The sequence below is a fragment of the Geotrypetes seraphini genome, chromosome 5 (genome assembly GCF_902459505.1).
Source record: "Geotrypetes seraphini chromosome 5, aGeoSer1.1, whole genome shotgun sequence".
Taxonomy (NCBI): Eukaryota; Metazoa; Chordata; class Amphibia; order Gymnophiona; family Dermophiidae; genus Geotrypetes; species Geotrypetes seraphini.
The window spans coordinates 89,080,628-89,093,027 of NC_047088.1; the positions used below are offsets into that span (position 1 = coordinate 89,080,628).

Genomic DNA, 12,400 nt, shown 5'->3' on the forward strand with positions numbered 1-12,400 from the left:
AGAATTGGATTCCACTAAGGCCGAGCTACTAAATGAATACTTCTGCTCGGTTTTCACCTGTGAGGCACCGGGATCTGGTCCACTTTTACAGACAAGGGAAAGCCAGAAAGACCCGTTTCAAGACTTCAAGTTTACGCCCAGTAGCATCTACTGCGAACTTTCAAGACTCAAAGTGAACAAAGCCATGGGACCAGACAACCTACACCCCAGGGTGCTCAGAGAGTTGAGTGAAGTCCTGGCGGAACCATTGTCTGTGCTCTTCAATCTCTCCCTAAGCACAGGAAGAGTCCCCTTGGACTGGAAAACAGCTAACGTTATTCCACTACACAAAAAGGGCTGCAGGACAGAGACGGCAAATTACAGACCGGTAAGTCTCACATCCATAATATGCAAGCTCATGGAAACACTGATCAAACATAAACTTGATACAATACTGGATGAAGAAAATCTACGTGATCCCCATCAACATGGATTTACCAAGGGCAGGTCCTGCCAATCAAATCTGATTAGCTTCTTCGACTGGGTAACAAGACAACTGGATGCCGGGGAGTCCCTGGACGTAGTGTATTTGGACTTCAGCAAAGCTTTTGATAGCGTCCCACACCGCAGGTTATTGAACAAGTTGAAATCGCTGGGATAGGGGAAACACTAGCTGCATGGGTTAAGGATTGGCTGAGCGGTAGAATTAAGAGGGTGATGGTAAATGGTACCCCATCCAAAACATCAGATGTGACCAGTGGAGTGCCACAAGGCTCGGTCTTAGGTCCAATCCTATTCAACATAGTCATAAGTTATATGACCCAAGGGCTCAGAGGAAAAATATCATTGTTCGCCGATGACGCCAAACTGTGCAACATAGTAGGTAAAAGCACTATGCCTGACAGTATGACGCAGGACCTACTACTATTAGAACAATGGCCATCGACTTGGCAGCTCAACTTCAATGCTAAAAAATGCAAAGTGATGCACCTGGGTAAAAGAAATCTGTGCAGGACTTACACGTTAAATGGTGAGACCTTAGTTAGGACCACGGAAGAACGGGATTTAGGAGTAATCATTAGTGATGACATGAAAACTGCCAATCAAGTGGAAAAGGCTTCCTCCAAGGCAAGGCAAATGATGGGTTGTATCCGTAGAGGTTTTATCAGCAGGATGCCAGAGGTCATAATGCCACTGTACAGGTCCATGGTGAGACCTCATTTGGAATATTGTGTTCAATTCTGGAGACCACATTACCGGAAAGATGTGCTGAGAGTTGAGTCAGTTCAGCAGATGGCCACCAGGATGGTCTCGGGGCTCAAGGATCTTCCGTATGAAGTAAGGCTGAATAAATTGCAGCTGTACTCACTTGAAGAACGAAGAGAGAGAGGAGACATGATTGAGACATTTAAATATATCACGGGTCGTATCGAGGTGGAAGAGGATATCTTTCGTCTTATGGGACCTTCGTCCACCAGAGGGCATCCGCTGAAAATCAGGGGAGGGAAATTTCATGGGGACTCCAGAAAGTATTTCTTCACTGAGAGGGTGGTCGATCATTGGAATGAACTCCCACAGCAGGTGATTGAGGCCAACAGCGTGGCAGATTTCAAAAATAAATGGGATATTCATGTGGGATCTCTAATGAGGTAAGGGCAGGATGTTGGTGAGCAAACTCATGGGGGAAGGGTCACTGGAGTGGGCAGACTTGATGGGCTTTGGCCCTTTTCTGCCGTCATTTTTCTATGTTTCTATGTTTCTATTATTCCTATGCAAAGAAGGATTGCAACTACAATCACCCGTGAGTCTCAACTCCAAACCTTTGCACATAGTGTCATCTATAAAGCTCCTGGGAGTTATCCTGGACAGTAAACTAACATTTCACCAACAAATCAGTACTGTCATTCAAAAATGCTTTTATAGGGTTTGATTAATACATTCTCTTTCCAACGTCCTTGGTGATCTCATGTTTAGATTACTGCAACTCACTATATAAAGGCATCACGCAGAATATAAGAACATAAGAAGTGCCATCAACAGAACAGACCCTAGGTCCATCAAGTCTGGCGATCCGCACACGCGGAGGCCCCGCCAGGTATACCCTGGTATAGTTTTAGTCCCCATATCACTCTAAGCTTCTCATAAGGAGATGTGCATCTAGCTTACCCTTACTTAAGTTACCTTATGCCACTCATAAGGAGATGTACATCTAACTTACCCTTAAATCCTAGAACGGTGGATTCCACAATTACCTCTTCTGGGAGAGCATTCCAGGTGTCCACCACTCGTTGCGTGATGCAGAACTTCCTGATATTTGTCCTGAAATTGTCCCCCCTTCGCTTCAGTCCATGTCCTCTTGTCCATGTCACATTGGACAATGTAAATAATTTTTTTTCCTGCTGTATTTTGTCGATTCTTTTCAGTATTTTGAAAGTCTCGATCATATCCCCTCGCAGTCTCCTCTTCTCAAGGGAAAACAATCTCAATCTCTTAAGTCGTTCCTCGTATTCCAAGTTCTCCATGCCCTTTATTAGCTTCGTTGCTCATCTCTGCACCCTCTCGAGTATTTTTATATCCTTCTTTAGGTATGGAGACCAATGTTGGACGCAGTATTCCAAGTGTGGTCTGACCATCGCTTTATAAAGCGGCAGTATTACTTTCTCCGATCTACTCGTGATTCCCTTCTTTATCATGCCTAGCATTCTATTTGCATTCTATTTGCGTTCTTTGCTGCCACCATGCATTGCGCTGACGGTTTCAGGGTCCTATCGATTAATATGCCCAGAAAGAAATCAGATACTTGCAAGTTATACAAAACACGGCAATAAAACTTATTGGAAATGCGAAAAAATTTCACCATGTCATACCTCTTCTGATAAAAGCTCACTGGCTCCCTATTCTACACAGAATAACCTATAAAATCATACTTTTAACATTCAAAACACTCCATAACAACCAGCCAGAATTCTTAAAAAAATTTCTAATTTCCTACACCCCAGCTAGAACACTGAGATCACAATCGCAAAATCTTTTAACGGTTCTATCTCTCCATATTATTAGCACTACACAATCAACAAATTTCTCTGTCACAGCCCCATCTCTTTGGAACTCATTACCTCCGGAACTACGGGATGAACCCATGCTAGATCATTTCAAAGGAAAACCAAAAACATTTCTTTTTATAGATGCATTCAACCTCTAATGCACTTACCTTATGAAACATCTTCATTTCTGCTTTGGTTATCAGATGGGATCTCTCTTCCTTTTGTATTTCCCCTATATGGCTGTCTTTCCTATTTTATAATTTAATTCTTTACCTTAATCCTATTGTTTCAGTAGGTCCTGTATGTTTTAATGTATGTTACCCTATTTTATTATGTATAAACTGCTTAGAAGACTGATAGGCGGTATACAAATTTTTATTAAACTTGAAACTAGCTGTAGTCACATGAGACTAGGGATGCCATTTTGAAGCCGGTGCAGGTCTGGGCAGGAGCAACTGGGCATTGTTCCTGCCTAAAGACCCCCCCCCCCCCCCCCAGTCTGCTGAGGACCACTCCTGATACCCCAAGGACTCCTGCAGACCCACTAAGGACCTCTTCCCAAATCACCTAATACTCCTCAAACAGCTTCCTGGACCACTGATGATAGCAAAGTAGCTACTTGAAGTGCAAAGACTACTTGTGAGGTGGGGGGTGTGAGCTTGTAGATGTGAAGGGCTAATTTTGCCAAAACACGGCTCATGTTGGGTCTAGGCCCCAGTGTTTGTTTGTTTAGTTAACTATTTGGAATAAAGTAGTTATATTTTCAACTCCTATGTCCAGGGACTGGGTCCATGTGGTGTGTTTTGTGGACGTTCCTAGTTCTTTCATGGAAGCCTGGTCTTTTTCCTCTGTGTTTGGGATCACTGATCCTACAGTGTGCCCTTTTCAGCTTCTTTGTGGATTGTGTATTACATGGTTCCACCCCATGATATTTACAAGGGAATATACAATTGTGCAAACCTTTGTTTCAATTGAGATAAGATTATTTATTAACTTATTTACAGTATTTATAGACCACAAACCTAACCCCCTGTTTTACTAAGGTGCGCTAAGCATATTTAGCGCATGCATGCTAAACCTTCATGTGCGCTAAATGCTAACACGTCCTTAGACTAACATACACGTGTTAGCGTTTAGCATGTGGTTAGCGCGCACTAAAACGCTTAGTGCACCTTTATAAAAGGAGCCCTAAGTGGTGTATGAAAATAAAAAATTCATAATATATCAAATAGACATACATAAAGAAACTAACATAAATCGGCTAAATATTGTCTTGCCAAGAATTTATAATCCAGCCATTTTTGCTTTAATCTTATGCTCCATAAAACTGCAAGAAAAAAAATGGTCTTGAGTTCCTTTTAAAAAATAGTAAAACTGTTCAGTTTTCTCATTCCAGGATGTAAAGAATTCCATATTTATTTATTTTTGTATTTATGTACTTCTTATAACCTAAGGGGTTTACATTCAGGTAAAAGAAAGAACCTTTACACTGAACATAAGAAATGCCTCTGCTGGGTCAGACCCGAGGTCCATCGTGCCCAGCAGTCAACAGAGCATAACATTCTACTGGATTGGTAGACTTTCAACTTAGCAGAATTCAATGGATAAGTCATCTGATTTAGAAGATTATGCAAAGTAATTTAAATCTGATATGCTGTTCAATCAGTAACCAGTGTAATGATTTCAGAATAGAAGTAATATGATCATAATGTGAAACTCCCATCAGAATTTTCACTGTAACATTTTGAGCTACTTATAAAGAACTCAGGTAAATTTTAGGTAAGCCCTCTAAAAGACTATTGCAATAATCAAAAACTGAAAATACAGTACTTTTCAGCACTAGACGAAAATTAGCCCCGGCCAAATAAAACTCCCTAATCTATGTATTTGTCTCAGACTATGAAACTCCCTAATCTATGTATCTGTCTCTGCCCTCCCTTCAGCCGGCTCAGACTTGTGCCAGTGATTTTTTCATTTATGGGTCCCTGAGGAAGGAATTTTGTGTTCCCAAAACCAGGCTTGGTTGGATCTGGTATCCAGTGGTGTTCCATCGTTGGCCCTTTGCTTCGTCTAGATGATTTAAGAAGACGTTCTGAAGCTAAGTTCGCTGCCTTTATTTTTGTTTTTGGTAGTTGGCTGGGGGGGTTCTCAGAGTGGTCTCCTTGATTGACTTCACCTGTATTTCACTAGGTTATTTTGTGGTTTGACTCACAATTTTGATTTAAAGCACACACTAGGCACCTGATGATGGTGTGTAGGCAGGGGCATTGTTGCCTTTGCCTACTAGTGTGAAGCGATGGAGTATTACTCCCTTCGCTGTTTCCTCACACTGAGTGTGCCTAATCACTGTGTTTATTATATTATTTACGCTATATTTGTGTTGCATTAGCAGAGGTTTTCTGTCATCGAGTTACCACTCTTTGAACCTTTTGACCAGTGCTGCCTTATTGTTGGTTTCTTTTTAAGCTCTTGTGGTAGGCTATGGAGTTTTTTTCCTTGTGTCAGTCTATGAAAGGCCATACCAATTATTTTAGTAACCAGTTTCATGGAAATTGCAGAATCCATCATTACTCCAAGATTTCTCATCTTCTCAACAACTAGAATCTCAATATTATTGATCACAAAGCTTTGAGGAATATCAGAAGACTTATAGTCAGCTAACAACAATATCTGTGTTTGGACCATATTTATTTGTAGTTGATTACCCTTTACCCACTGGCCAAACATAGATAAATACATTCATAATGCTTTCAAAGTATTATCAACAGATGTATAAATTCTAATGAGAAATTGGATATTCTAAGCATAAATTATAAAATTAAGTCCAAGACTGTTTAATACTTTACAAACAGGCAGTAATAATATATTGAACAAAACCGCTGGTAAAGAAGAGCCTTGAGGCACTCCCGTCAGACACTGAAACAATGTAGCTGTTTTGTCATTATAAGCTTCACAGTATGTTCCATCATTAAGAAAGGACTGAACCAATTCAAACAGTGCCATCAGTACCAATAATAGATCAAAATTAAAGCCCCCCCCCCCTTTTTACAAAATCATGCAAGAGGTGTTTAGCACAAGTTGGTGTGATGAATGCTTAGTGCTGTTCCGAAGGTCAAAGAGTTCCTATGAGCATCAGAGCAGTGCAGAGCATTCAGTGCACCAGCCGTCATTAAAAGCCTCTAGCATGGTTTTGTAAAAGATGTGTGGGGGCGGAGGGTATATGATTAATGGTGTCAAATGCAGAGGAAATGTATAGACTGACCAATAGATAACATTTATTTCTGTCAAAACGTTATCTAAATACATCAAAAAGTGACAACATCTCAGTATCATGCATTGCATTGTGGTTCCAAATTTTAATTTAATGCTTTATGCAGACAAACAGCATGTGCTTTTTCAGTGGCAGGTTCATTGCTTTGGATTGGGCTTGCAGGACATGTTAGATTTTGTTCTATGATTCAGCAATTTAAGAAAATCTTGAAGACCCATCTCTTTTTGCAAAAAATCGGTTTTACAGCAAATTGAGTTTTCTTATAGCCCAAACTTTTGCTTTCTTTGTTTGTTTTTGTAAACTGTGTGTTTAATTACTTTTATTGAATGTTATTTGGAAGCTACTTATGTTTAGGTAGTGTATAAATTTTTAAAAATAAAAATATTTTCCACAATATACGTACATATATAATTAATGAAATATGAATGTACACTCATAGAGGCCCATTATACAACGTCGCGGTAGTGATTTCCGTGTAGCAAATGTGACACAGCCAATTCAATTTCTATGGGCTGCATCATATTTGCCGCACTGGTACTCACTACCATGGCTTTGTAGAACGAGCCCAGAGTGTATACACACCTTTTCACATTTATCGATATAATTTGAAAAAGAGAATTTGTGTGAAATCAGACATCGTTGAAGGGCCTGTTTTTAAGAGATGTATAGTTGTAAAATATGCCTACATCAAGTGGCTTTTCTGTCATCTCATTTAGATACCACATTATATAATTAAATCCCACGCTGTTTATTCATTATTGAGATATTGCCATCATACACGGTGTGCAGCATTTTACTAATTCTGGGGATAAAACAGTTTTGCACTTTTCTAATTGCTTTCTGTAAACTTCTTATCAATTCCTTATTTCTCAGGCTGTAAATCAAGGGGTTGAACAGTGGAATTACAGTTATATACACTACAGTAAGCAGCTTGTTAAGATCTATGGAGTAAACAGACTGAGGTCTCACATACACAGCAAAAGAGGTCCCATAAAATAATAGAACAACTGTGAGATGAGAGGAACAAGTAGAAAAGGTTTTTTGTCTACTTTTGGCAGAGTGAATGTTTAATACAGCAGAAATAATGTATACATAAGATATAATTGTTAATAGAAATGGGGTAAAAGCTAAAAATGAACCTTCAATATAATTTATGGTTTCAATGAGAGATTTCCCTGAACATGACAGAGTCATCAATGCTGTGATGTCACAGAAAAAATGGTTAATTTCATTGGAACTACAGAAAGATGACAGTGATAATAAAGTAACTTGAGGGACTGGATTGAGAATTGCAATTGTCCATGAAATAACGGCTAGAATAATGCATACTTTCTTGTTCATGATGACTGTGTATTGTAAGGGTCTGCAGATGGCAACATAGCGATCATAGGCCATAGCAGTAAGAAGGTAGAACTCAGTATTTGTAAAGGACAGGAACAGGTACATCTGTATCATACACTGCATGAAAGAGATGGTCTTATTCTGTGCTATGAGCACTGCCAACAATTTAGGCATCGTGACAGTCACATAACAGATTTCAAGGAAGGACAAGTTGATGAGGAAGAAGAACATAGGACTGTGCAGATGGGAATCGGAGCAAACTGTGATTATAATAAGAAGGTTCCCTGTCAATGACATCATATAGATAATAAAAAACACAGTGAAAAGGAAGAGCTGCATCTCAGGAAGCTCAGAGAATCCCAGAATGATGAATTCAGTCACTTTTGAGTGATTTGTCTTTTCCATTCTTCCAATGTTGATTAGCTGTTGGAACAAGAGTAGACAAAATAAAACATATACTAAAATATACGAGGTTCATAATCAAAACTTTAAAACATCCAAAAGTTGCCATTTGGACATCCTAATCACCAGGACATCCAAGTGCAGATAATGAAAAATGATTTCCTGGATTTCTGGCAGGATCTTTGACTCGCTGTGCAACCAGAATTTAAATGGGTGTGTTCAGAGTGGTGTTATGGGCATGCTAAAGGATGTGCACACCTCCATAATATCACAGACAGAGCAATGTCCACATTTATCATGTCCAATGTCCATACTCCCATTCATGCATTCATTCACAGGTACAATTGCCACACTACTCGTGGGACAAAGCTCCTCTTGGATGGATTTGTTTCGTGAGTAAGAAAACATCATAGTACAATCACTTGTGCTTGTCAGTGCACCCTTGTTTTCGTGATTGTACTATGATGTTTTCTTACTCACGAAACAAATCCATCCAAGAGGAGCTTTGCCCCACGAGTAGTGTGGCAATTGTACCTGTGAATGAATGCATGAATGGGAGTATGGACATTGGACATGATAAATGTGGACATTGCTCTGTCTGTGATATTATGGAGGTGTGCACATCCTTTGTGAATCCAGCAGATCGTAAAGTGTATTATCTACATCACTTCTCTGATTGTGCCACTAGTGGAGTTATATATATTATCAAGTGCCCGTGTCAGCAATTGTATGTGGGTCAGACTTCAAGGGCTTTGAAAACACGCCTTATTGAACATCGCTCGTGCCTTGCACGAGAAAGGCTTGAGGCTCCCATGGTACAGCATTGTATGGACTGTAAACATGCTTTTGAAGATTTGCGCTGCTGGGTTTTGGAGAGAGTGTCACCGTCTGCACTGGGTGGTGATTTTAAACAAGTTTTATTGAAAAGGGAACAACGCTGGATATTTTCTTTGCAAACTTTTACCCCTATGGGTTTGAATAGTGGGGTGGATTGGAAAGCCTGGTTTTGATAGTCTGCAATGAGAACAATAAGAATTGCAGTAATATGATGTCACCACGTTTTTTGCATGATTTGCATAAAGATGATGTCATCACATTTTGACGTGGTGTCACTGGGAGGTGCCTATTTAAGGAGAATGCTGAGGGGCCATTTTTATGACAGGAGTGGAAGCGGGTGTGTGATCGCTGTGGGTATAGCTATCCTTTTTCTGCTTGTTTTCTTAAGTTTTTTGAAAACTTTTTACAATGTGTCTTTCATGTTTTACAGCAAATCCCTGACGAAGCATTTTGTTGCGAAACAGGGGCCCCTGTTGGATATTTTGGAAGAATGTTTTGACTGATAGCTTTTTTCCATAGAGCAGTTTTTCCTGCTTGCTTTACTCCAGGACTACACCTGAATATCGAAGTGCTCAGAAAAGTGACTTCTATTTTTGACAATTGTTGTTTGAAGAAAAGTCTAAAAAAATATATAAAATTATAAGAAAATATATAAAACTATTAGAAAATTAGAATAGAGGTTCACTTACTAATTGGGAGTTTTTCTGACCAAGGATGTGTCTGCTAGGATTAAATTCTGTTTAAAACTAGCCTGTCTATATGGGAAGCTTAAAGAGCCCCTATTAGACACTGAGGTCTTTTCTCCCTTTTTGTAAAGAAAGGTGACTTTTTTGTCCTGTATTTTGGAGGGTGCAATTTTTTGAGAGTTTTAGAGAGGACATATAGAAGTTGAAAAGGATAGGAGATAGAGGTGAGCCTTGCGGGACTCCACAGATTAGTTTCCAGGGGGAGAATGAGGTGCCATTCATGTTGACAATGTAGGATCGGGAACGAAGGCATTTTGAGAACAATTCAAGGACAGTAGAGGAGATGCCAATCTCGTAGAGTTGGTAAATTAGAATATCGTGGTGGACAACGTCGAAAGCAGCAGAGAGGTTGATTTACAGGAGGACGGCAAACTTGTTGCGAGAGTGAAGATGTTGAACTTTAGAAATTAGGGAGGTCAATAGGGATTCGGTGCTGAAGTTGGGATGAAAGCCAAATTGGTAAGGTAGGAGAATGGAGAATCTCTCAAGATAGGATGAGAGTTGGGTCGATATGATGGATTCGAGCATCTTGGTAAGGAGAGGGTAAGGAGAGGGTAAGGAGAGGCCACTTTTTGGCCCACTCTTCCAAAAAGATCTGACAGCGCTGGAAGAGTGGGCCAAAAAGTGGCTAATGAGCTTCAACATAGGGAAATGCAAGGTCATGCATGTAGGAAAAAGAACCCGATGTACACTTACAAAATGGGGGGATCACCGCTAGGGGTGAGTAACCTTGAAAGAGACCTGGGAGTGATGGTAGACACATCATTGAAGGCGTCGGCGCAGTGCGCCACAGCCTCAAGGAAGGCAAACAGAATGTTGGGCATCATTAAGAAGGGTATCACGACCAGGTCGAAGGAAGTCATCCTGCCACTGTATCGTGCAATGGTGCGCCCGCACCTGGAGTACTGTGTCCAGTACTGGTCGCCGTACCTCAAGAAGGACATGGCGGTACTTGAGAGAGTCCAGATAAGAGCAACTAAGCTAATAAAGGGTATGGAAGACCTCTCATATAATGACAGACTGAAGAAGCTGGGGCTTTTCTCCCTGGAAAAACGGAGACTTAGAGGAGACATGATAGAAACCTTCAAGATCATGAAGGGCATAGAAAGAGTAGACAGGGACAGATTTTTCAAATTACGGGAAACCACAAATACAAGGGGGGCACTCAGAGAAATTGAAAGGGGAAAGGTTTAGAACAAACGCCAGGAAGTTCTTTTTCACTCAGAGAGTGGTGGATACATGGAACGCGCTACCGGAGGATGTGATAAGCAGGAGCACGCTACAGGGCTTCAAAGAGGGTCTGGAGGACAAAGGGATTGAGGGGTAAAGATAGGAGTAGAGGTAGGTATTAGGGATAGGATTAGAGGATTAGAGGCAGTTACAAAATTAGTCAGGGACACTGTTCAGGCAATTAGGCCTGATGGGCCGCCGTGAGAGCGGACCGCTGGGCAGGATGGACATCTGGTCTGCCCCAGCGGAGGCAACTTCTTATGTTCTTATATTTGCTATTGGGCGATAGCTGGATGGTATGGAAGGGTCGAGGTCTGGTTTTTTCAGTAGAGGGGATAAGGCGATATGGCCCATTTCTGGGGAGAAAAGTTTGGTAATGGAAGAGATGACCTGAGTGGGTATTTCTTCGTAGAGGTAGGAGGGGAAAGGGTCTAAAGAGTAATTGCAAGATTTCAATTTGAGGCAGAGTTTAAGGATGAGGGAATTAAATACATGCTCAAAGGCAGTCCAGGATCTGTCGGCTGGGATAGGGCTAGAGATCGTTGGAGTAGGGTTGGAGTCAGTGAGCACCAGGGAGTTGTAGGAGACTGCAGGTGGGAAGGAGCATCGTAAGGTAGTGACCTTTTCATTGAAGAATTTTGCTAGGACTTCGGCTGAGGGAGAGGAGGGGAAAGAGGTGAAGTCTTTTTTGGAAGTTAGGGAACGCCAGATGTTGAAAAGTGTACTACTCTGGTTGTTGGATCTGGAGATTTTATCACCGTAGAAGTTCTTCCTTGCTTTTTTTAGTGCTGAATTTTAGGACTTAATATTGGCTCTCCAGGACTGTCTATCCATAAACATGTGGAGGGACATAATTTAAAAAAAAAACATCTAAGTCCCCTTTTGGCCTAGGCCCTAAACTCTAAAAGTAGAAGCAGGAAAAATATCCATTCTAAAAAAAACATCCAAAAGGAGGTTTTTATCACTATCTTCATCTAATCTATTATTTGTGCAAATGGTTGTGATGTACACCCTGAATTATGTTCATGTTTATTTTACTGTTATTTCCATTCTGTAACTGAAGCAAAGGAAAACCAATAAAAATGTTTGAACTAAAAAAAAAATAAATAAATAATGGCCTGCCTCTACATTCAGCTGTTTAAACACCCAGACAACAACTATGTCTACACTAGCAACATATAATCAACCAAAAAAAAGCCTGTCCAAAACGTCCAACACAAGAGCTTTTAGGTGAAGGAGGAGCCAGTCCTTCACCTAAAAGCTTGATTCTATTACAGAATCCACCCCAACCCCCAGCAACGATCGCAGCAGGAAAGATGGCTCATCTCCCCTGCTGCGATAACAATCCTGAAGTGCCGTCAACTGTGGCACTTGGGATCGCTATCACAGCAGGAGAGATAGCAAATCTCTCCTACCACAATCCATCACCCCCTCCCAACAAGATCGGGCAGGAGGGAGCCCAACCCTTCTTGCCCCGACGACCACTCCACCACTCACCCCCACTAAGATACGGGCAGGAAGGATCCCAGGCTCTCCTGCCCTGACGTAGC

The 12,400-nt window shown here is 41.0% G+C and overlaps 1 protein-coding gene across 1 annotated transcript; it reads right to left on the reverse strand.

Annotated features, from left to right (window-relative positions):
* Nucleotides 1-7,026: 7,026 nt before the first annotated feature.
* On the reverse strand, nt 7,027-8,040 carry LOC117360335 (olfactory receptor 5V1-like). The gene has a single exon (XM_033944031.1). It carries the CDS (start codon nt 8,038-8,040, stop codon nt 7,027-7,029), a length of 1,014 nt encoding a protein of 337 aa, XP_033799922.1.
* Nucleotides 8,041-12,400: the final 4,360 nt, after the last annotated feature.